Source organism: Chrysoperla carnea, chromosome 3, assembly GCF_905475395.1.
Source record: "Chrysoperla carnea chromosome 3, inChrCarn1.1, whole genome shotgun sequence".
Taxonomy (NCBI): domain Eukaryota; kingdom Metazoa; phylum Arthropoda; class Insecta; order Neuroptera; family Chrysopidae; genus Chrysoperla; species Chrysoperla carnea.
The window spans coordinates 92,705,190-92,730,427 of NC_058339.1; the positions used below are offsets into that span (position 1 = coordinate 92,705,190).

The following is a 25,238-nucleotide window of genomic DNA, read 5'->3' on the forward strand; positions in this document are numbered from 1 at the left end:
TTCTATCTCTTATCTTTTAGCATATAAATTGACTACTAAAACTGTACTTAGAACTAGGTCAATCTTGTGTCAGAACTTGATGCCTCCCATCAAACTCTGCAACTTTTGTTAAAATTTTTTTTAGCCATAACAGATAAAATTGGTCCACCTGTATAAATGTACCTGTTTTATTATCAAAGGATGTCCTTTATGTAAAATTGTTTGCCAAAAAAATTATAATTTTCCTTTCTACGATTTTAGTATTAAAATTATTTTATAGATTTTGTATTAACCACCATTTTAAAAAACCATAGTGTAATAAGTCAAATCAATAGTTGTCTTATCTATGACCGATATTCAAATGTAAATACCCGAATAATATCTATAATATTAAAGTCGACCATAAACAGATAATGTAGTCTTCTTTACTTTATCCAATTTTCTTAATTTGACATATTCTGAAGGATTTCAATAATGGAAAATTATTAAAAATTAATAATTATTATAATATAGTGTTTAATTTCAATGATACATTTATGCTTGACGTGTAAATTACATGAACAACTAATTGCAAATCAACGCATAAGTAGACACCTTCCTAAACTCTTAATTACCTTTTCTGAGATATACATTGCGTAGTTGCTATGTCAAGTTGAAGGTCTAAAAATAAAATAACTTCATTGATACTTATTTATTTAGAAGTAAAATATTTTAAAATGGGTGGAATAATAAGTTCAATTTTAGAAATTTTTCGGCCAAAAACAAAGCCAAGAAGTAATAACATTGTGAGACATTACGAAACCAATTATGAAACAAAACCGACATTCGTATCAGAAAGTAGATCAAAATTTGTTACTAAAGAGACCTTTCAAGTGTTATATCAAAATAAACGTGTTAGTGAAAATGAATTGCCATTTGGTGATTTTAGAACTATGCGAATCATACCTACCACAAATGAAATACTTGGACCAAACGAAACAAAAATTCGACCAAATATTATCAACGGGAAATATTTAAGTGTGAATCATTATTTAGACATACATTTTCGATTATTACGAGAAGATTTTATGGCACCGTTACGTGACGATATTCAAGATTATAAGAGAAATTCAGTATCGAAATTACGAATTTACAATGTACAAATTGTATCTAGACTTTGTGTTGAACAAAATCGATTATATTTTGTAGTTAAATTGAATTTAAGTAAAAACAAATTAAAACTTTTACAAGATTCAAAAGATTTATGTTATGGTTCAATGGTTATACTTTTTCAAAAGGGTTCTTTTCAAACAATGATTATTGGTTCGGTTTCACAAAAAGATGAAAAAACTTTAGAGGATGGTGAAATATTTGTGGAACCATTAAATTTATGGGATATTAACAAATATTTTAACAAAGATTTGATAATGATTGAACCAAATTCACATTTCGAATCATATCGATATATAGCAGAAGTGTTTCAACAAATCAATGAATATTCTTTTCCAATGTCTAGATATATTTTAAAAGCTGAAGTTGCCAGTCAATTACCTGGGTAAGTTATTATTTCATGATTTTATCATATATGCCTTACGTGTCATTAAAAATATTATGGAGACACAGAACCATAACTACATTGTGTTAAGGTAGTACGAGCGCCAAGGCATAACTTTAGATTATTTGTTATGAAATTCTTTGTACTTTATTTTCAACTTTGATGATGAATTTTATGATAACTTCGTGAATGTAGACGAAAAATAAGGATACAATTTTTCGATATCTGCCTTCGAAATTGAAAATATAAAATATTTTAAGTTTTTGTTCACTACCGTGCTCATACATCCTTAATTAGTCAGACACAACGGGTTTTTTTTGCTTTCAATAATTTAATAAGGTTTTAACTTTAATTAAAATATCATCCATCTATAGCTATTTACCATAAAACCAATATTAAAAAAGGCTACTTTTGAAGTAATTTATTTATTTATATTTAATTTATAAAATTTTCTAATTTTCCCACCCAAAAACCTCGTCTCTTGCCCTTATTAGTTTAATGTTTCTAAATGCCGCTATTTTTGAACTATGGAGAGTAGAGAAAAGGAGAACCATCTTAAATGGGAATTAAAGTAAACAAGTGAAAACAAACAATTGACTGAGTTAATTGTTGAAATACCATGTATAGACAATGTATAGACACTCTTATTTGTGTTTGAAGTGAACGTCTCTTACAACTTCTTTAGATCTTTATCTTACTCTTATTACTTTGTGTTTGTTGTGAAATTCTCTTTCCTTCTCTACTAACTTGTTTAGGTCTTTATCTTTACTATTATTACTTTCTTTTAAAAATTACACTTTTGATACAGCAGCGCCATCAATTTTCTACTTTTCGGTGGACATATTTTATATACAGAGATGGTTCTCCTTATCTCTACCCTTCAATACTTTAGACTAAACTTATAATATGAATACCCTTTTTACTTAAAAATATTTAAAAAAAAGGTTTTTTTCTCTCTTAGGTATTTAACAAATAAAATATGTACAAATATTTTATCTATTCTGTTAGACTTTTCTGAACAAGTGAAATATGATTGTACCCAATATGATGCGATTAAAGCAGCTCTAACAAATGAGTTTTGTATTATCCAAGGACCACCTGGTACTGGAAAAACCTTTATTGGATTAGAAATAATTAAAATATTATTACAAAACCATACATTGTGGTGTTACAATGGACCGATTTTGATAGTGTGTAAAACAAATCATGCCTTAGATCAATTTCTAGAAGGCATTTTAAAAATAACCCATCGTCTAGCACGTGTTGGTGGTCAATCGAAAAATGATAAATTGAATGAATTTAATATTAAAGAGTTACGAAAAAATTTTAAAAGAAATCGAAATCGATCAGATTCGTTAAAGAGTATTACGGATCAAATAAAGATTTTACATTCCAAATTACTTGACGCTTATACGTATAATAGAGGTAAGATTAATGTCTTATGGTAGCATACGAAGACATACCACTCTGGTTAAATTAGAAATACCCTGTCAAACCACCTAGCCCGTTTTCAGTACTTTGTAAATTTCACTTGTTTAAATTTGTTTTAAGAAATGGACTGGGATTGGAACCCGGAAAATAATCCAGAGAAAATAATCGCTCGTATATTGACTTTAAAAAATCAATATAATGCTGTAAGTTGTAGAAATACAAATTTTATTTTCAGTAGAAGCAGATTTTGTAAAAAAAATGGTTTATTAAACAATATTAATTTATAATGAGCCTAAATGGCCGAGCGGTCTAAGGCGTCGTCTTAGAACGTTGGACTATTTAGACTTAGGTTGCGGGTTCGAATCCTGTCAGCGGCAGTGTGAAAAATTTATAATTAATGGGAGTGCAGAATTATTATTAATTTATAGGTGTCCATTATTATTAATGTATAGGTACTACAAAATAGAGATGTCGAATTATTACGACAATATCTAGTGGTGGGGATGACTACTACTGGTGCCGCTAAAAATCGTAGAGTTTTAGAAGGGCTTAGATCTCCAATAGGTAATTCTATTTTTAATTAATTTACAACAGCATAGCGTAACAAATATATTTGTTGTTTAGTATTTGTTGAAGAAGCGGCCGAAGTATTAGAATCACATATTATTATTTCGTTAACGACTGCATGCAAACATTTGATTTTAATTGGTAAGTAGTAATCTAGATTACCCATTTCTACATTTAGGGAAAAGACTAATTTATTTGGTCCATGTAAAAGTAATACTTACGAAGTTACGAATATTTTAGGTGATCATAAACAATTGCGCCCTTCTACAGCCGATTATCGTTTAGCAAAAGATTGTAAACTCGATATATCATTATTTGAACGAATGATTCTAAATGGAATGTATTGTGCGACATTAGGAGTGCAGCATCGAATGAGACCAGAATTTGCACAATTAATTGCACCATCTATTTATCCCCATTTGAGAAATCATCAATCAGTATACGCGTTCCCATCAATTATGGGAATGACAAAGAATTTATTTTTTATAAAACATACACATTTAGAGCAAGTAAGTAATGCTTTTAAGTTTTTGACAGTTCCATACACTTTTTCATTTCAATTGAGGATTGTGGTTTTTTTGGATTGCCAGGGTTGAATTTTTTATCAAACTTCTTCGTCAAAAGGCAGTTTGATGTGCACTACAAAGGACGCAACAACCGAGAAGACTATACCTGGCCCAGATAGGCGCCTTTTTTCGTGCTACCCTCTCCACTCCAATCTTACGTCCTTATTACATACGTTCACTCCTAGAAATACGATAAAAATAACAAAACAATGATTATTGTTCATCGGTTATTGTTACACGATCATCGTTAATTCAAGAGTCTTCTAAATAACAAAATTTTAACTGGGCTTAGGCGCCTGGAAATGAATTAGACACCAAGTTTTTTATGTTGAATTTTATTTTTGCTTAGGTACTAGATTCTGTTAGTAAACAAAATAACCATGAAGCTAATTTCTTGCTTCAATTATGCCGCTATTTAATTTTACAAGGATATAGTGCTAACGAAGTTACAATTTTAACAACTTACAATGGACAAGTGCAGCGTATGAAAAAAGTAAGTACACGATCTAAAATAACCTCTTATTTACTCTTACTGCCCTTACTTACTGCTTGGTGAATAATTCTACGCTAATAGGGTATTATCGTTAGTCAAAAATAAATCATGAATTTGAAAAAAGTTAAAATTTATGTAAAAATATATTTAAATATTCTGATTTCGAGTCTTAAAAGCACATTTTTCTTTTATAATATTAAATTTAAAAATCGTAATTTTTAAATTGTATATCACGTGACCTAAAACGCGGGCAAGCCCTGCTGTGATGTCATATCGGTATGAGTCATAGACCAGCAGTTACTTCAGTGTAGACAGCTGGGTATAATATACCCATAGATAATAAGTATTTATATTGATTATAATCAGATGTCTATGAATATATCTGTCAAACTTATTTGTGTTATTTCGTATAGTGATACCCATATTACGTCATCAAATTGTATGTGTCATCTATGAACACAATAGATAAGCTTATATAATCGAAATTAGAGTTTCCTAATGATAACTGGGAGTTGTAACACCGCCAACTGGCGATAATATTTCGTACTTATTAAAACAGGAAAACGCCCCATTTTCAGTAGTTCAAATTAATACTACCAGATGGCAATACTTATACTTACCATTTTTAAAGGCCAATAAAAATATTCAAATTCAAATCAGATAAATCGCGTCAATTGGCGATAATAATTCGTAGTAATTAAAACAGGAAGTGGATCCGTTTTCAGTAGAGAGTAAATTATATTTTTGTTTTATTTTTAGTTACAAAAATCCATTCCGACAATTGACAATGTACGGATTACTTCTGTAGATAATTTCCAAGGTGAAGAATGTAATATTATATTACTGTCATTGGTTAGAAGCAATGGAAAAGGAGAAATAGGATTTTTGTCCGCTGATAATAGAATTTGTGTTGCTTTATCACGAGCTAAACACGGTAATAATTTAACAAAATCAAAATCTCTTTTAATTGCATTAACACTATTCTCTTTTAATTGCGGGTAACACCGCTCTTTTTAGGCTTCTATATGATCGGTAATATGAATATTTTAGTAAAGCATACCAAATCAAAGTGGCCAGAAATTAATCAAGTGCTAATCGATAATAAAAGTATTGGAACTGATTTGGTATTGCAATGTCAAATTCATAAGGATCAACGTACAAAGGTAAGAGAGATATTTTAATTTGTAATTTAGAATTGTCTATAAGTTCGAACTCTTTGCCACCTTAAAAATAGGTGAATTGCGGAGATAATTTCAAAGTCAAATGTCCTGAAGGCGGTTGTTTGTTGCGATGTAATACAACAATGCCATGTGGACATGTTTGTGAAAGGGTATGTCACGTTCAAGATCGTGCTCATATCAAAATAATTTGTAAAAAGCCATGTTTAAGGTAAATTTTTTTAATTACTACTTATAGAAGTGTTGGACTAATCATTTAACACTTATTAACAATAGACCTTTCAGTATATTTTTCGATGTACCAAAAGCACATCGAATCGATTGTAGAGACCAAAAAAATGATTCCTATAATAAAATATTTACATTTAAAGGTGTTTTGCAATAAATATACTCGCTTAAAAAAATTGTGACATTTAAACACTTCAGAATTGTGCGCCATGATACATGGCGTTATCTGTTATGACAATTTATAGTATACCACAGAGTTTATACAACTCATTGGCTACATATTGTTTACTACGGAAGCCTGAATGGCTCACAATCAATATATGAGAAATTGGCGCTAATGTTTATTATGACGTTATAATTAGAAATCTGCACATGACAAAATACCGACTTTTTCAAAAAGGTTCGTTTCCATAATAACACAAGTCACAAGTGCACTTGTTGAAAGTGAACTAGTGGCTTTTTAAAAGTTGGTTTTATACTTGTGGGTAGTACGCATTTAAAAAGTAGTGTAGCGCCACTTTCTTATAAATTGATTGTGAGCCATTCAAGCTTCCGTAGTTTACATTATTGCTATTAAGTAAAAAAACGATTTATGGAATATTATTTAATACATTAAAAGTTATTCAAAAAGTAGAAACATCAAAAGAGACTTTATTTACATAACAAACACAGATAAAGAGTTTAATTTTGAATAAAATTAACTAAAAATTTTATTGAGTTTAATTATAATTTAAATTTAATTGCACTTTCATTTACCAATATTGTTTTTAAAGGCAAATATGTCCACAAAACAAACATCAGTGTCAGGAATTGTGCTACAAAAAATGTAGTAAATGCATTTGCTACAAGAATCGATTTGAATATGGAGGAAGCAGGAGAATAATTTATGTTAGTTAAATGAAAATATGTGGTAAGTGAAGTGGGAATATTTCGCTATTTATTAAAACAATTTTTAATTTTATTTTAGTCCAATGACACAAATATACCATCTCCTACTTTTGCTGCTTATAGATTACCACAAGTTGAAGTTGGATCGCGTTATTGGGTAGTAACCAAAAAAACAATTGTGATGATAGTCTCAACGGTAGTAAATGTATTTATGTTTTTAATTGGAAGGAGATGATGAATAAAGTTGTCAAAATTATCAGAATTTGTAAAATTTCAATGTCAATTATTTTTTCGACCTCTCCGGTGTTAGCTTTCGTTCCGCTGTGCTAAAAGAAATTGCACCTTTCCACTTCCGTTGAGCAGAAAAATAGTACATATACCAAGGGAGCAAGTAAAGATGTATAATATAGTAATTATTTCAAGGTTTATGTCTTCAAATAAATTACCGACACTAATAATTGCACATAGCACACTAAATTTATAAACTAATGTAGTATGGCAGTATCTTATATATTATTACTCTAGCAAGTTTTTTCTGCCCTATCCTTATTTTCCTTATTCCTTTATCAAATATAATGATTCACGCCTTATTTTCAAGCGTATTGTCTCTAGGTTTGGCATAATAATTCTTAGTGCTTGCTCATTTATGTTACTTAAGGAACGTGTGTACAAAATTTCATTCTTCTAGACCCAGCGGTTTAGCTGTGTGTTGAGCAGAGACTATATCAGTAAATAAGTTTTCAAAGTTAATTAAATATTATAAGTTTTCTAATGTGATGCATATAAGGTAAATACAATTTTTATGCAAGACAATAACCTTATTATTCAAGATAAGAACCTTATTATATCAGGTAATAAAGAGATCTATATAGTCGATTATACAAATTTAGTTTGCCGTTACATTCAGAGATGGCATTAAATTTCAAGCGACAAAAATTAGTATTAACTTTCCGTTCTTCTTTACCGATATATTCTCTGGTGTTGATCGATCAGTCAGCTTCCATTCTTGTACATATAGATATGTCGGTAAAGTATGTTGCTATTATTATCAACATTTTTTTGACATATGAACTCATATATGTAATACTCCTATATGGCCAGTTATGTTATAGCTATATGGTTTAGTATGAGACAGAATGTCCCAACATTACGGTGTCGACAGTATATTATTCTCTCTATCCTCCACGAGCGTTTGATAACGATGCCCATGTTTGTCAATTTGACAATATGTATAACTTAAAAATTCTTAAAATTGTAACAGTTTTTGATAATACAGGGCTAAAAACCTTTATTGATTAAACTACCAAGGCAAAAATATATCTGGTGTTTTTTTTTTGTCACAGTTGAAATAATCTTCATTAACTTTCGTACCATATGCAGTAGTTTTCTTTTAAATATTATGGAACGAACAAAAACAAAACAAAACGAAAACAATCATACACTGTATTGTTCATTATAGTTTTACTTCTAGAGCTATTAAATAGCAATAAAAATAAAATAATGTAATAAAATTTATTTATATTAAACGAAACAAATTATTGTATTGTTGATTTTATGTGAATGTGATCGACACAAAAGTACCTATGGGCTGCATAAGAGAGGCTATGTTGTTTAAATATCATCTATCTATACAAAAATCATTTTACTCTCCTCGTCTGTATGATACTATACTGTACAACATATATATATGTCGCAGCCACATAAATTAACTCGCCCTTCAATTAACAGAACAGCCTTTTTACAAAACAAGGAAGTTAAACTACCAAACTGAACGATATTTATTCAATCAAACATCTAGGCAAATGATTTGAATCGATAACGTTTAACTACTTGCATAGCCTAGTTATTTAAATTTAGTTCCATTTTCTGCTACCAGGTGCTGAAACCCACACAGTGTTAGTTTCGCGCCGGCAAAGCAACAGTTTTGTTGACGCGTCTCACATTGTGATTGCGTTGACGTAAAAAAAGAGTATAATATGAAGAGTGTAAGAGTGTGTAAAAAGTTGGAACTAAGTATTGTGGTATAAAAATTGGTTTTCATGGCAAATAATCAGATACAAAATATGGCGACAAAATTTCAGAAAGCCTAATTTCTCTTGAGAGAAGCAAAGGTAGATAAGTCACCTTTTGGGTGGCCATGAATTCTAAAAATTTATTTGTAAACCTGATGTTAATCAGTGTCGCAATTATAGACGTACTTGTTCTAAAAACTAAGTTCTTTGCGGATCTCATACCGTGGAACTTAAAACTTGGGTTAACAAATAATATTTGAATTACTTCCATGTTTACTTTGTTATTGAGTTACAATAGAAACAAATTCTAATGACAGATATTTCACCTTTTTTGTCAAGTGATCACTCTATTGTTTACGAATGGTCTAAGCATCAGTCAGCCAGTTCATTAAATATTGTATTAGACGCTACGACTGAATATTAGGCAGGCCGCTAGTTTGGCATCACCAATCAGTAAAATGATTAGGCTGTTAAAAGAACGGCTAATTAAGCTAATTGGCTTCGACAGATATACTATAGTAACTATACTATACTTTAATGGATGATACTGAACTAATGTGCCTTGGTTAGGCTGGTGTATACATGCATTCGTTTTAAATTCCGTGTTATACTCCTACTATATAAGAAAATAAAAACACGTTGAACAAGCAGCAATACACCAATTTTATCTAAAGTAACAACAAAAATCCAGTCAATTAAATCGAAGACAATTTTTTTCTGAGGCCGACCCCCCTTTTGAAAAAAATTCGAAAAATCGAAAGTAATTTTATGTCTCCAATTTCGCTCAAACTTTGTATAAAAGGTAATTTTGAGCCAAAAAATACAAAATTCGTATTCATTTGATGATTCGAATATTAGTTTCTGAGAAAATCGACCTTATGGTATAATTTTTGCCGATATTGTTGAAACTAAGCATCGAATCGTCAAATGAACACGATTTTTGTATTTTCCAGGTTGAAATTACTCTAGAAAATGATTTTTATCCAAATCGGAGCGAATCTGTTTACTCGATTTTTTTAATTTTCTGAGGCCGACCCCCCCTTTGAAAAAATTCGAAAAATCGAAAGTAGTTTTATGTCTCCAATTTCGCTCAAACTTTGTATAAAAGGTAATTTTGAGCCAAAAAATACAAAATTCGTATTCATTTGATGATTCGAATATTAGTTTCTGAGAAAATCGACCTTATGGTATAATTTTTGCCGATATTGTTGAAACTAAGCATCGAATCGTCAAATGAACACGATTTTTGTACTTTCCAGTTTGAAATTACTCTAGAAAATGATTTTTATCCAAATCGGAGCGAATCTGTTTACTCGATTTTTTTAATTTTCTGAGGCCGACCCCCTCAAAAAATACAAAATTCGTATTCATTTGATGATTCGAATATTAGTTTCTGAGAAAATCGACCTTATGGTATAATTTTTGCCGATATTGTTGAAACTAAGCATCGAATCGTCAAATGAACACGATTTTTGTATTTTCCAGGTTGAAATTACTCTAGAAAATGATTTTTATCCAAATCGGAGCGAATCTGTTTACTCGATTTTTTTAATTTTCTGAGGCCGACCCCCCCTTTGAAAAAATTCGAAAAATCGAAAGTAGTTTTATGTCTCCAATTTCGCTCAAACTTTGTATAAAAGGTAATTTTGAGCCAAAAAATACAAAATTCGTATTCATTTGATGATTCGAATATTAGTTTCTGAGAAAATCGACCTTATGGTATAATTTTTGCCGATATTGTTGAAACTAAGCATCGAATCCTCAGAAAATTGAAAAAATCGAGCAAGATAATTCTCTCCGATTTGGATAAAAATTATTTCCTAGAGTAATTTCAACCAGGAAAATACAAAAATCGTATTCATTTCATGATTGGATGCTTTGTTTCAAAAATATCGGCAAAAATTATACGAGAAGGTCAATTTTCTCATAAACTAAGAATCGAATCGTCAAATGAATACGATTTTTGTATTTTTTGGGTCCAAATTACCTTTTATACTAAGTTCGGGCGAAATTGGAGAGCCAAAACCCCTGTCGATTTTTCGAATTTTTTCTATTTGTTTTTTTATTTGTACAACGAAAATCGGATATCCAAAACACTTTTATAATTCATATTCGATTTGATAAGTTTGTGAGTGTGTGTGCTTATGTGAGAGTGTGTGTTTTGTAGGTAAGTGTATGTGTGTAGAACAAAGACAGAGCTATAGGCAACTTTGAGGTTCATGTTAGAGAAAGATGTAATCAGGTGGCATCTTATAGTTTTAGTTGCACGATTCCATCTGTACAATGGTTTATTAAGATGTAATTATGATGATGCTTGACGCTGGCTTTGAGCTACAAATTAGGATTTCACCTAGCTGAAAAAAAAAATACAACTATGTGCAGCGTCAAATTTAAAAGATGTAACTTCATGATGACGCTTGAGGCTGGCTTTGAGCGTCAAATTACGAATCCACCTAGCTAATTTTTGATGTGAAACATCTATAGCTGCACGTTAAACCGATTTCTGGTGTGGCGACACGTCACCACGCTATATGATGGTATATATATATATATATATATATATATATATATACAGTCTATATGCAGTAGTGTGTAGATGTGGAGTTCTTTTCTGCATATTACTTTTACAAAATAATGTCGATGTTTCACATCTGCCAGGCGTCCCGTGACGGCTCACATTTTTTTACAGTTTTTTTTGGTAGTCTCCCCTATATAAACAAGTGCACGCCTAACTGGTCTAATGACTTTCAGTTTTAGTACTCTGTGAGTCGATGAATTTTTCATTCGTCTTGATGAGCTTATTCAGGAAGTTCAGAGTTCTACTATACAATTAAAAAATTGAAAAAAAAAATATATATATGAACAAAATAATAGAATCGTACAAAAAAAGAGTGTATAGTTTATACACTGGAGGACTGGTTGGGTGGGTTAGCAAGACCCACCAGCAGGCGGTATCGGGTGTGTTCGGTATCCTCCCGGAAGTGCACGAATAGTTTGAACGAACGCAACAGTAGAGAACGTCTCTCATGTACCATCCGTCGGGTAAAAATAATTTTAGTGCATAGCGGGTATTTCATGAAACAAAATTCCGTTTTTATCCGTGTGAAAGTGTTTTACCTCATGTGAAATAAAAAAAAAAAAAGAAATATATACAAGTGATATTATATTGAAAAATGTGTTTATTAATACAATATTAAAATCTATTTGGAAAATATTTATGAAAATTCTGTGAGAAAATCTATGAAAATAAACATACATACAGTTTTTGTGAGTGCAGTTCCTGGTGAAAAAAAATCAATAACGTATTAGTTTTATTTTTTTGGTGTTTGTGTGATTTCTGTGTAGAAGGAAAATCAGTTTTCTAATTTTCTCTTCATATTGTGTTATTTTACGTTTTTATGTGGAAGTTTTCATTTCCGTTTTTTCACCCTTGCTGAATTATAGTCTACTTAAAAAAAGGTGCTTATGAAGTTCTAGTATTTTCCATTTAAATTACTAACAAATTTTTTAAATTATTATTTATAAAAATAATAATTTTTCATATATTTTTTTTGTTTTTATTTATAAATTAATGTTTGTAAATTTCTTATGTTTACCGGTATGGATTTGTATAATAATAAAATATGATAACTTTTTTTCTTTGAAATTTTCATTTTCGACATTTTCTTTATAACTTTTAATAAAAAATTAGATATTTTTTATTTATTTATTCTTTTAAAAAATTTTATTTTATGTAGGTATCCGATTTTTATATTTCTAGTAAAAATTTAAAAGAATTTTTCATGGAAATGTGTTCATTGCGGCCAATATTTCCTATTTATGACTACATTTATATTAAAGAGTCAAAGATTAGGCCTGGTTAGACAGAAAATTTTTTATATTCCATTTATACATTTCAATGGTTCTACTATAAGCGTTTTCGAATTAGGCCTAAAATAGATACATTTACTTTTAAGGGTGTCATGAAGAAGTTAATGACTAATTAATCACAAATTTCCATTCACTTATTCATTTAATTTAGGAACGCCCAGCCAAAACATTCCTTTTCTTGATTTTCGTAAAAAACGATGTACAAGTTAAATACATTGTATGATAGGGAAACGACGGTAAACACATTAATTTTAGGATCGTCGATCGAACTCGAGTCCCGGAAATGACAGCTTCACTACCCATTTACAAAACAATCCTGGTTTTAGTTTTTGAGATCCACGTGAACGAAGCCGTGGTGGGTTTACAAGGAATTAAATATGAATCAATAAATTTTTCTCTTTTCGAAAATACAATCTTTATTCGATGAAAGTTATCTCAAAGCAATGAGATATGCTTGGGAAATATAACAATTTGCTTTGCTCGTTGCAAGGATATATCCTTATTTTTGTATATAATGTCAAAAAGCCTTTTCCCGAGAAAATACGAAGGTTGGATTGCACTAATGTTGAGTTGCTTTTGCCTTTTGCTTTTAATTTCGCCTGTGAACTTTTTAAATAAGTAGCCTATGTTACTGTTCAGGTCAGAAGCTATGCCTCTATATGGAATTTATATTACCCGCTGCTAGGTGTAAAAGTTTCTGGACCAACTAAATGAAATTGATCAATATAAATATAGGAAAAGCCTACGGGTTGTTAACGGTAACAAAACTAAGATTAAAACCCTGGTTTTAATAATAATACAAAAGAGGGGTACTGCAATTGGGTTCTTAGCACCTAGGCCAAGGATTCCTCTGTGCCCTTCTAGAGAACAAACTGCCATCCGAAGAAGGGGAGAGGCCAGATGCCATGCAGAAAGCCCACAACTTCTCCGCCATATTTTGTTTCTTCCAGGATTTATGGATTTAATTTGGTTACGTCGTCCTCCATACAGGCCCTACAAGTAGGATCATTAGAGATCCCCATGTTATGAAGGGAGTAGTTGCATATAATCGACAGTGTCCTGTGTAGAGTCTCACCACCCTTCTGAATTGTGCTATAAAAAAACCAATAATATTGGGAATTGAAAAAAAACAGTTTTTTAAATAGACAATCTTTCGCTATTGATAAGCTTGGAATAAAATGTATGTACTGGATCTAATTTTAATTAACTATTTCGATGATTCTATTCGACTTGAAAAATTGATGAATTAGGCTTTGTATCTTTGTGTAACAAAAACGCACATTTTATTGTATATCCTCTATATAAATTCGTGCGGGTTTTGTGACACAGAGATACTTTCTGGACTCATTTGAACTGTAGAAAGAACGAATTTTGAGGCTTGTTACTCCTGTGGATTCAATTCGACTTGTGAAAAATTGGTGAATTAGACTACGTATCTCTGTGTCACAAAAAACGCACAGTATATACTCTATGTAAATCCTTGCGAGTTTTATGATACAGAGATACTTTCTGGACTCATTTGAACTACAAAAAGAACGAATTTTGACGATTTTTACTTTTGTGGATTCAATTCAATTTGAAAAATTGGTGAATTAGGCTACGTATCTCTGTGTATCACAAAAATACTCTATGTAAATCCGTGGGTTTTTTGTGACACAGAGATACTTTCTGGACTCTTTTCAACTGTAGAAAGAACAAGCTTTGTGGCTTGTATTTTTTGTGGATTGTTTTCGACTTGAAAAATTGGTTACGTATACTATTTTAACCCGATTAATTGCAAATTATTTTCTATCACGAACAAAGTCTTGTTTATAAGAAAAATATTGCTACGTGTAAGTTTTATTTTCCAAAAATTTGAACTAAACACAAACGAAAACAAACAATTGACTGAGTAAATTTTTGAAATACTCTGTGTTCAATGTCAGTGCTTGCATTATTTTTTTATAAATTTATAAATGTTTAAAAAATCAACAAGGTTTTCGAAAGTATTTTCTAGAATTTGTCTTCGTTTTTCGAGAATCTTTTACAAGACCGCTAGTTGAAGGCTACCCGCAAATTTTCAACTCTCTATTTTTTATAGTTCTAGAGAAAATGAACCACAAAGTTTTGTCTTAATTTACGCCCTCGCTGGTAATCAATGATGTTTACGAAAAAATGTTTCAAACAAAAGTTAATTTTTCTATATCTAAGACCCAAATGATTTATGTTAGGCTTTGCACTTTTTACGCATTGGGCACGCTATAAAAATTAAAGCTTGATATCTCTTTCCGTTTTTGAACTATCGTGTCGACAGATGGACAGAGACACAACGGAAGTGGACTAATTTAGATGATCTTATGAGCACCTATACCAAAGTTTTGTTTAACAAACTTGGGTCTTAACTTAGTATACCTTGATATATATTTCATATATACAGGGTATAAAAATAAGGTTTTGAACATTAAATAAAATAAGATTAGTTTGTGTCGTTTGGTATTTGAATGATAAAATTCAAGAATCGAAATACATTTTATGTTACACAATCACAGTGATTCGTAACGAGTGCCTCTAGTGACTAGAGAGTTTTGGGGTGGTAAATTGTTGCGCAGCTGCAGTTTACTGTACATTTTGGTTTGGTATGGAGTCACCTATTCGTTTGCAAGCTATAACTATTTCGTGACGATATATGGAATTTTTTTTAATTTATAAAATTGTGATTTATTTTCACATTTATTTGCTAACAATTTAAAATACAACATTTTCAATTTAAGTAAAAACATTCTCTGTATTTTCTTTTCACTTGTACGTAAAAAAAAATAGGGAGTTTTTGAGAGTAAAGATAAAATACATTACGATGTATAATTTTTATTTTCCAAGAGTTCTTTTAAAATTATGTTGAAATTGATTCTATGTACTTCTACAAATATGTTAAACTACTCTCCAAAAAAGTTTACTTTGATCAGTGGCGTAGCGAGCTTAATTCGCGCCCTGGGCACAATAACTTTTTTGCGTCCCCTCTGCCCCATTCGAAAACCATATCATATTATAAATTAAGTCATAGGCTCAAGCTATCCTTTAAATTTGAGACAAAAAATATAGTTGAGAAAACAAGAAATGTAGTTGAGAAAAGAATCTAGAATTAGTTCAAAAGATAACTATTATTTATCTCTAGCCAATTCTCCGGACATTTGTGTGGTCTTATTACACGTATTATTGTATTAATATCCCATTTTTGACGAAGAGACTTCGCCTTTTTACCTCTTCACAGAGCTTGTCTCCGAATTCGGCTAGTTGAGTCGCTAATTCAAGATCATATCTGACATATTATTTTATCAGACAAATCAAGTAAGTAATTTATGTAACCACACAGCGTAGATGCTATAAGGAAGTGCTGGCAGACACAGGTCGAGCCAGCCTTGCTAGTAGAAAAGACAAGACATTTCTATTATGAATATATTATTACAGTTTGATTTAAACTATTAGTGTTTCGTTTTTTCCTTTTTATTTACGAATTAACATTTATTATACAACTCTGGCATTCGTATATTCAGCAATTTTTTGTTTTGTGGACCATTTGGTGCCCTTTGTGAGTAGCAACCGGGGTACGATATACCTCTTGCTCCCACTCGCTATGCTACTAGTTTTAATATAAAAAAATGCTAAAAAAGAGATAGTTTGGAGTTTTCTAACCACCAATTTTTTCTTGGATACCGGGCTATCAGTACAGCGCATATTGTTGGCTATAATAATATATATGTTCACTTAAATATGAAAAGGTGAATGATCGCAAGAGAATATACCAAGTACCCAGTACAAGTAAAAAAAAAAATATGTCAAATTCAAGGTTAACCAAATGTTTTATTTAAACAAATTATTATGTGTTTAGGTACGAAATGAACATACTCTACGGTTCTACACTAAATATAATTCTAATGTACTTTTCAATTTATATTTTATAATTGCAATAGATCGAGTAGAATAACTGACTGAGTTAATTGTGAAAGTATTTTTATGTTCAAAATTGATTCTAAGACTATTTAGAATCTTAGTTTCAACGTAAGGTGATTTTGGAATTATAAATTACAAATTTTCACTGGGAAACTGTTTGCTTCTTTTTTTGACTTTTGACTTAAGCTATCTTAATCTCTATCTTTATCTTAGTCTTAAAAGAAAAGGCGCAAGTTTGCGCAAGCTTTTATTCATAAAAATGTTACAGAATACTTAAACTTTGCCCTTTTACAAAAAATTTTACCGGGTAAAAAAGGGGCACATAAACAAAAAGCTTTGAGTTTGATATAATTAATGAAAATGTTGCATTTTTAACAGCAAATATGAATCACAAATATTTAACTATATTATTAGAAACATTAAATAAATAAATCACAAACATTTGTCTTCAATATAGAAAAATCCTTACTTAATTGCACTAACAAACACAGTAAACTTAAATTTAATGACACGGTAAATCGAGAGCGGCAACAAAAATAACACATTCGTAAGAGCATGTAGATTGCGGCTTATAAAACAGTTGAAGCGCGAGGTTAAGGTAACTCAAGTGACTAAAAGTAAACAAAAGAATTGAAAAACTGACTTTTGTTCGGAAATTTGGTATAAATACTTCACTTGGAACTCCACTTGGAATTGGGTTTATTAAAAACAAAACTGCTTGTTCTTACATTTTAATAATAAAAAATGAAATAATACACAAAAGTAATAAAATAATGTAGCTCTTAGCTTCTAGGTATAGTAAGTACTTTACTGTAGGTAATGTGATGCTACGAAAAGCATGATTGGTTTACAAAAGTACAATTTATACGTAGGTACCCATTTCTTATGTGTATTTGTGTTAGATGGTATCACTGACTTGTTCGTTAAATGTGTGTTTGTTATGTTGGCATTAACTACGTAGTTAATTTAAGGTCGTTATGAAGAAAATGTTATTTAAAGATAAACTTCCAAAAAATTTACAGTCAAGATGGTAGTTACTTGATGTCGAATTTGCCATATTACACATAAAAAATGTAAAAGTCAAAAAAAGGAGCAAATAATTTTCCAGTGAAATTTTGTAACTTAAAATTCCAAAATCACCTTACGTGGAAACAAAAGCAAGCGTAGATAAGATACAAAGTGGCTCAGAAGCAAAAAAAATTGAAGAAGATTAAATAATTGGTTTTGAAGACGAATATGGTTAAAAAAACTTTTGCAAATAGTCTTTTGAATCAATTTTGAGCATAAAAATCCCTTCATTATATTTTGTTCGGAATTTTGGTATAAATACTCCAATGTGCACTGTCGTAACAACCTTATAAGAGTAGAAAGAAGAAACAAAAGAAACTAAACGTCTAAAATATGTGTTGTATTAAATCTACGTATTATAGCTAGCTGGCTGCTTGCTACCTTCAAAATAATAAAAATAAAAAATAAAATGTTCAAACCTCTCTTTAGATTTTAGACTCTAGAGAGTGATGTTTTTAAAGAAACCGGTTTATTATTTTATTATATATACAACTTAAAAATACATGGTGATATTACTACTACTAGTGTGTCTACTTGGATTTTGGATTGTCAACTTCCTAAGGGATTTATTCTAAGCATTATTATCAATCTTGTAATTAGAGTACAAATACAGGTCATATAGAAGCTCGTTACTCTCGTCCATAATGCACTAAATAACAAGAGTTATTTTTTATTTAATTAGGTTCAGTATCACGTACTGAATGTAATTGAACGAAATCCTTACAAAAATAAGCGAAGGAAGTGCCTCCATTTTGAGGAAAACCGTTTTGGGCTATATCTCCATAACCGTGCATTTTACACCTTTTTTTTGTATCGCTTTTTTTATGATTTATACAACGATTTACTTATTGATTATTTGAACGATATCTCTTCTAATAATATACAATAAAATGCTAATAACTTAACTTTTAAATCTAAAAATTTTCTAAAACAAGCCTTAAAGTTACTGAGACAAGAACAAAGTTTTCCTAATCTGTTTTTATAAAATGGATATTATGTAAAAGAAATCTTTACATCACTGATTCTTTAATTTGCCTTTACAATCAAAATTGATCTTTTCTGATGAAGCAATTTTCGTAGTGCACAATACCCGCCGAGAACATTTTTTGACCGGCCTCGTAGATATTTCCAAATACTTACACTTTAAGAATTTAAGTGTATATTGATTGTATTTATTGCACTTGCATTAAATGAATTTAATTTAATTCATAATAGTTATTATGAATTATTATAAATATGATATTTATAAATGAAATATGATACATTTTACTATTAAAAAACATAATATTCCCAAGCTTGTCAATTATACAACATATTATACGCATAATACTGATGGGACCAATGTTTATCTACAAAATTTACGAATGCGATTAAAAATGATATCGTTCAAATGAAGTGCTAACATATTGTTATGTATTAACTTAAGGACATTTTCAACGAAGTGAAGAAATTATGAGAAGTATGACGAAGTATTTGAGAATGCATTATTTGAGAAAATTTTTCGATATATCTATACCATTGTTATCGAAATATCGATGCCTAGAAGATTTATATAAAATCATTTTTAGAAGATAAAAACACAAATGCCATTCATTTTAAATGTATTTTATGAAAAAACGAGTTCTATTTGATATAATTTTCTTTGTGGGAAAATATTTCTCATTCTTTTAACTAATGAATATTAAGTTTCCAAATTAATTTTAAGGAAGTTACTCTTGTAGCATATTAAAACATCCATCCCTTTAAAAACACTTCATTAGCAAGAAAATAGTCCGTCGTATAAGTATATTAAAAACAAACCGTATAAGCCCGTTAAGGTTTTTCAGAAAGATCTTGTGGACAGATTTGACCTATTTTTTTCACAGACTCCGAATAATGTTTAGCTGTGAGATCTCGAAGTTGCAGCAAAACATGTAAAACTCACTATTCTCTTAGCTATTTTTTACGATATTAGAAAATTCTTTAGACAGAATTTAAAAACAAAGTAGAATAGAATTTTAGAATAAAAATATAACATCACGTCGTTGTTTTCGGGACTTTAATTTTGACATAATTTGGTCAAAATTTGGAAACTTAGGCTTAGGTTTAATAGTAATCCCTATTCTTGGCCTATGGAAAAAAATTCTTTAAATTCTACTGAAAAGTGGGTTTCACCATCGTTCTTAAGCATAGGAACTGCAAATAACATGCTGGAAATACCTTAAAAACAAACTTTACTTTGTCAATAAACAGTCAAATTTAACTGTAAAGTACATATTAGTGAAGTTATAGGTATTTTTCGATGTCCAAGCAAGAGTTCTACCAAAATCAAAAGTACACAAGACAAGAGGTTCGCAAAACATGTGCTTTCTATGCAAAAAGTACTCGGAATCAATGTTTTCTTTACGATAAGAGCACACTAAATTGCGTTGAATTAAACTTTAAATAGTATTCTTTTACAATAATAACACACACACCTTTGTGAAGTTAGTCATGTCATTATCTATGAATCAGAAGAACTTTATCTTTGTTAAATATACACAAAACATTACTTTATAATTCTTTAAAACTTATCATATTGGTACTATTCAAACATTACAACTGCATCACGTTCTACTGCATAAGTGGAATTTGTTTATTCAAAAAAAAAAAAAAAAGAATGAGAAGTGTCGTAGGATACTCGGTAGCAACTCTGCCCTTTCGTACCTTCGAATATTATAAATGTAGCGCTTAATTTTTTATTTACAAGATGTATTTTTGAACATTTAAGGTATTAATTTTAGAAGTCAAATACTTGTTTTACACTTTAAAGAATTTAATTTTACCCGAACATTCTGAATCTAACGCGCTGCAGATTTCTGCAGGTGCAAATTACATGTATGGAGGTTTCGTCATACTCAATATAGGTTGTACTGTCAAGAGTCCCACCACTCTTTTCAATTGTGCTCTAGTAAGTTTCAGGCGAGCACAGTCGAATGAACTAGCTGTGGTTATACACAGTTTGGCCTGTCGCATGCCCTGCGCAAAGTCTCAGTAATGAAGATGGGCTTGTCGTAGCCATTCTTTAATTCGGTAAATTATAAGAGCATCTTACGATGGAAATGACAGGCTCAGGTGAAAGGAGTGTTTGAGACGACCCCTCTCATGATAACGAGTCTGTTGCTTCATTTCCTTTAACGCCATAGTGACTCGGAACCCAGATTACCCTTACTGTAGTGTTCAGTGCCAGGTGATTCAGCTCCTCGAAGATTTTTTGGAAATAAAATATTGTAGTTATTATCCACGTTATTATATTTGACTTGTATTATAAATAAACATAATAGTATTATTATATTGTATAAGTACGTACGTATAGGTACACATTTCAAATAAAATAAATACGTCCGTACTCCAACATACAACAAACTTGAATTGGAAAAAGAAGAAGAAGAAGAAGTAGAGTAAGAGAAAGATACATATAGTACACTTAGGTAGAGAGACAGAGGTGGTATATTATATTTTATTTTGTTTGAGAGATTACTAACACATTGTAAGGTATTATCATCTATTATGGGCTAAGTTTTAAAATGAAGGCATTATGTATGAAGTCCAGTCAGTATGATTAATTTTAAAATGTAAATTCGGAAAAGAAATTAATAAGTAAAGGATCCCGCCATATTAGATTTAGAAAATGGCTTTCTGTGAAATTTTTTCTAACCCACCCAAAAATGTTCTTTGGATCATTCTGATCCAAAACTCTCACGGACATAAAAATGTTTAACGAATGGTTTTCGAGCTACGCACGCTCAAAGCTACGAATATAATATAGTTTTAGTATGTGACTAGGGAATGGCTTTCTCTGAAACTTTTTCAAACCACCCTCAAAATGTTTTTCAGTACGTTCTAATCAAAAACTCTCAAGGACACAAAAATTTTTAACGAGTAGTTTCCCTAACTAGACAGTTTCCTTTAAGTTTTCTATTTTGCAGAACTAGCAAAAACATGCTGTACTCCAAAGTACTCCAATAAGAGATAATAGTGAACTGATCAAGCGTGGAAGTTTGAAATTATCGATTCTACTGGTTCCAAAAAAAAGGAATCGATCTATACATCCATTTGAGTGTCCATAGATCTCCTGCTAGAATCAGGATTAATATAATATTTAGGAAAAGAAAAAGTCATCGTCACACAAACAAACGTTAAATTATATTCAAGGTTACGAATCGACGATAAATGTGTGGAGTGTGTGTGTGTCTGTGTGTGTGTGTGTGCTGAGCTAAGCTTGTGGTAAACGTAACATTATTATACATAACTTACTTTATAGTACGCTCTCTATAATCGGAACCAAGTCTATTCAAAATGTTATCCAATTCAATTTAACCAGTTTAAAGCAGCGGACTGCTTGAACTTTATTTGGCAAAAAACATGACAGAGCGCTAAGCCTGTCTGCTAAACACAAACTTTACTCCTATTTCAACGATCAAATATACAGTGCAAAAGAATATTTATTTTTTAGCAAACTTCCGAAGGAAATGGAGCTCTTTTATTTTGAAAAATTTCAAAATTTTGCACTTTCCGCACTCCTCACGTTAACGAGCCTGACCTTTCAAATACCAAAACTCTTCTTGATATCAAATTTTATTCAAATCGGAGTAAAATTCGACATAAACGTATACCATAATATATATACGTGTACTATACGTTTATCTGTAAACTCTCTAGCCGCAATTTTCTTCACAGAGCTTGTCTCGAATTTCGGGTAGTTTAGTCGCTAATGATTTAAGATCATATCTAAGATATTATTTTATCAGACAAATCAAGAAAGGAGATAATTTATGTAACCACACATCGTGGATGTCATAAGGCATAAGTGCTGACAGACACAGGTCAAGTTATACCTGCCAGTAGACAAGACGTGCCATTTATTTATGAATTAAAATTTGTTATATTACACTGGAACTAAATTTAAAAAATATTTTCCAAAAATCAATTATAATAGAAATAAAAATTATATAGCAATTTTTTTGTCTTGCGGACCATTTGGCGCCCTTTGTGAGTAGCACCCGGGGCATGATGCACCCCCTTACCCACCCCTCGATACGGAAAACAAAAATTATAATACATCATCGCGATTTCGTAATCTATCTTAAGTTTTAGTGCCTGTTTCTGTAAGAACGGGACTAATAAGCTTTTGGAGTTGGTAAGATTTCCAAATGATGATAGACGTACGGTCAACATCGTGGTTTAACTAGGTACAAAACACGACGGTGTATACTGTATAGTGTAGGAGGTAGAGAGAGGGTGTTTTAGATGTAGTATAGTTTTTAGTTTGGTGAGAGAGCAAGAGGAAATAATTCGCGTCAAGCAAACACACTCATAATAAAACATAACAAGTTTAGTTTTAGTTTATAAAAGCATGCACAACATACAGCATTAGCACCACCATACAAAATACAAAATACAAAATATAAATGAATATTAACTGGTTGACTGTTGAGGTTGACAGTGATGGAAGGCGGAGTTTAGATTATAAAAATTCGCATAAAATAATAATATTATTATTAATATTACGTGAACAAAACAATAAATTGTAAATATGCACATTATTACATGTTATGATAGACCTTAACTCATATTGAATGGAATTAATAATCAGTTTTTAATTTTAGAAAATCTTTTAGAAATTATCATGCTTATTGCTTTGATTTCATTCCGATAAGACCTAAGAACTAGTAATACAGGGTGGGCTATTTTAATCTATTATGACTAATTGCCCATTTTGTAGTAAACCAATAAAAAAAACAAAACTTAAAGGTTGTAGACTGATTTTGAGTTTTAGTTGTTTGTTTGAAAGGTAATTTGATCGAAAGTGTTCTTAGTTAAGTTTTAAGAAAGTCTACTCCGCCGTTTGATGATAATAGACTCTTTTCTAGTTGTTTTCAATTCCAATGATGATAAGTTTCTAAATATCTACCAAATGCTTCGTGCTCTTGCAGTTTTACCTATGACAACAGCGACGAATTAACGATCCTTTTGTATTTTGCTCAAAACGACTGAATATCGGCTAAATAGTTAAGCCTCGCTCAATATACATTACGGTATAGAAGCCGATGTGCACAGACTTTTTGGAAAGTGTTTTTCTGCACACCTCACAGAATTAACTTAATATTTTGACATAATAAAATGTTCTCTTATTCGAAAAATGAGTATATTCTCCTTCCACCACTTCTTGGATGATTCTTGCGAACGGTTCTGTAAATAAAACAATTCAAACTTTAAAATCAAAACGTCGATTTTAAAATAATATTCTCTATCACATCTGGCTGCCGTCGGCTATTCAATAATTAATATAACCACAAATGTAGATACCAGATGTGTGCGATGCGTGTGTAAAGCGTTATGCGTACCGTATCTATAAAACGTCTGAAGCAACGTATTTCTTATCTACAGATATAATTTTATTGAGATAAAATTATTTCATTGAAATATTTCATTTCAATTCAAATATTAATGCAGGACAGTGAAAATCTATTTTGTTGTAGATAAAAGGGTACCTTATAATATTTTGGCCTACATGCAGTAGTTAGTTATCTCTGCGAAAAATGTTGAATCTGAAAAATAGTAGTTCTTTTAAGTTAAACAAGTGAAAACAAACAATTGACTGATTAATTGTTGAAATACTCCATTTGTTTTGGTTTCCGAAAATTTTTGAAAGTATTTTGTAGAATTTTTTTTTGTTTTTAGAGAATATTTCACAACTATTTGAAGTTACCTACAAATTTTCAATTGCGTATCTTTTATAGTTTTGAAGAAATGGGCACCAAAGTTTTGTCCTAATTAGCACCCTCGCGGGTAAACCGTTTTAGCAAAATGACTGGACTATATATTAACAAAGCAACTAAAATTAAATGCTAGCTAGATAAAAATGAATAATATTTCATAAAAATTTAGTTTACCGTTAATAAAAATTATAAGTACATGCATACCTAGGTCGTACTTACATTTTAGATTATACTTTTAGGTTCATATAATTATGCTTAATAATGTTGGTAATATAGTCGAATGAACTATCAGGTTGTCTGATCAAAATTAATTTTATTCTAAAACAAAACGTCTGTGAAACTTTTTGCTACAATTACCTATTTACGTGTTTTAGGTATTTCTAACGATATGAGACTAAAAATATTTTTGCACGATAAGTTCCAAATATATAGTTTTCAACGTCGTAAAACTTTATAAAAGTTTTTAAGACCATACCATTGACCGTCTTTGTGCTTTAAAGCTGCTTTAAACTTTCAAAGTTATCGATATTTAACTTGTAAAGGATAGGAATCCATGTTTAGAAGATATTATTGAAAATGTAGCAAAAATTAGAATTAAATTTTTTAACACTTTTGGAGAAAAATGCAAAAACCTGTTAAAATTTCAAATGAATACATCGATTTCTTTTCGAATTTTGCGTCCGGAAATATACGAAAGTTATATTATATAAGATCTACACTAAAAAACTGTTATAAATAATAAAAAGGCAACAGCACA

General features: G+C 30.5%; 1 protein-coding gene across 2 annotated transcripts; it reads left to right on the plus strand.

Moving 5' to 3' along the window:
* The first annotated feature begins 657 nt into the window (after positions 1-657).
* On the plus strand, positions 658-7,135 carry LOC123294454 (NFX1-type zinc finger-containing protein 1-like). Of its 2 annotated transcripts, none has more exons than XM_044875488.1 (12): positions 658-1,513; positions 2,475-2,938; positions 3,065-3,147; positions 3,397-3,508; positions 3,569-3,652; positions 3,752-4,020; positions 4,427-4,570; positions 5,330-5,504; positions 5,588-5,733; positions 5,805-5,959; positions 6,750-6,886; positions 6,988-7,135. In XM_044875488.1, exons 1-11 carry the CDS (start codon positions 696-698, stop codon positions 6,871-6,873), a joined length of 2,574 nt encoding a protein of 857 aa, XP_044731423.1. In that variant the 5' UTR covers positions 658-695; the 3' UTR covers positions 6,874-6,886; positions 6,988-7,135. The 2 variants fall into 2 exon arrangements, with proteins under 2 accessions (XP_044731423.1, XP_044731422.1); XM_044875487.1 differs by having other exon boundaries at positions 659-1,513; positions 6,750-6,864; positions 6,944-7,135.
* Positions 7,136-25,238: the final 18,103 nt, after the last annotated feature.

Coding starts and splice junctions, on each gene's coding strand:
- LOC123294454 (XM_044875487.1), top strand. CDS start 696: ATGGGTGGAATAATAAGTTCAATTTTAGAAATTTTTCGGCCAAAAACA. Junction 1,514..2,474: donor GTTGCCAGTCAATTACCTGG/GTAAGTTATTAT, acceptor TTTCTCTCTTAG/GTATTTAACAAATAAAATAT. Junction 3,509..3,568: donor AGGGCTTAGATCTCCAATAG/GTAATTCTATTT, acceptor TTTGTTGTTTAG/TATTTGTTGAAGAAGCGGCC.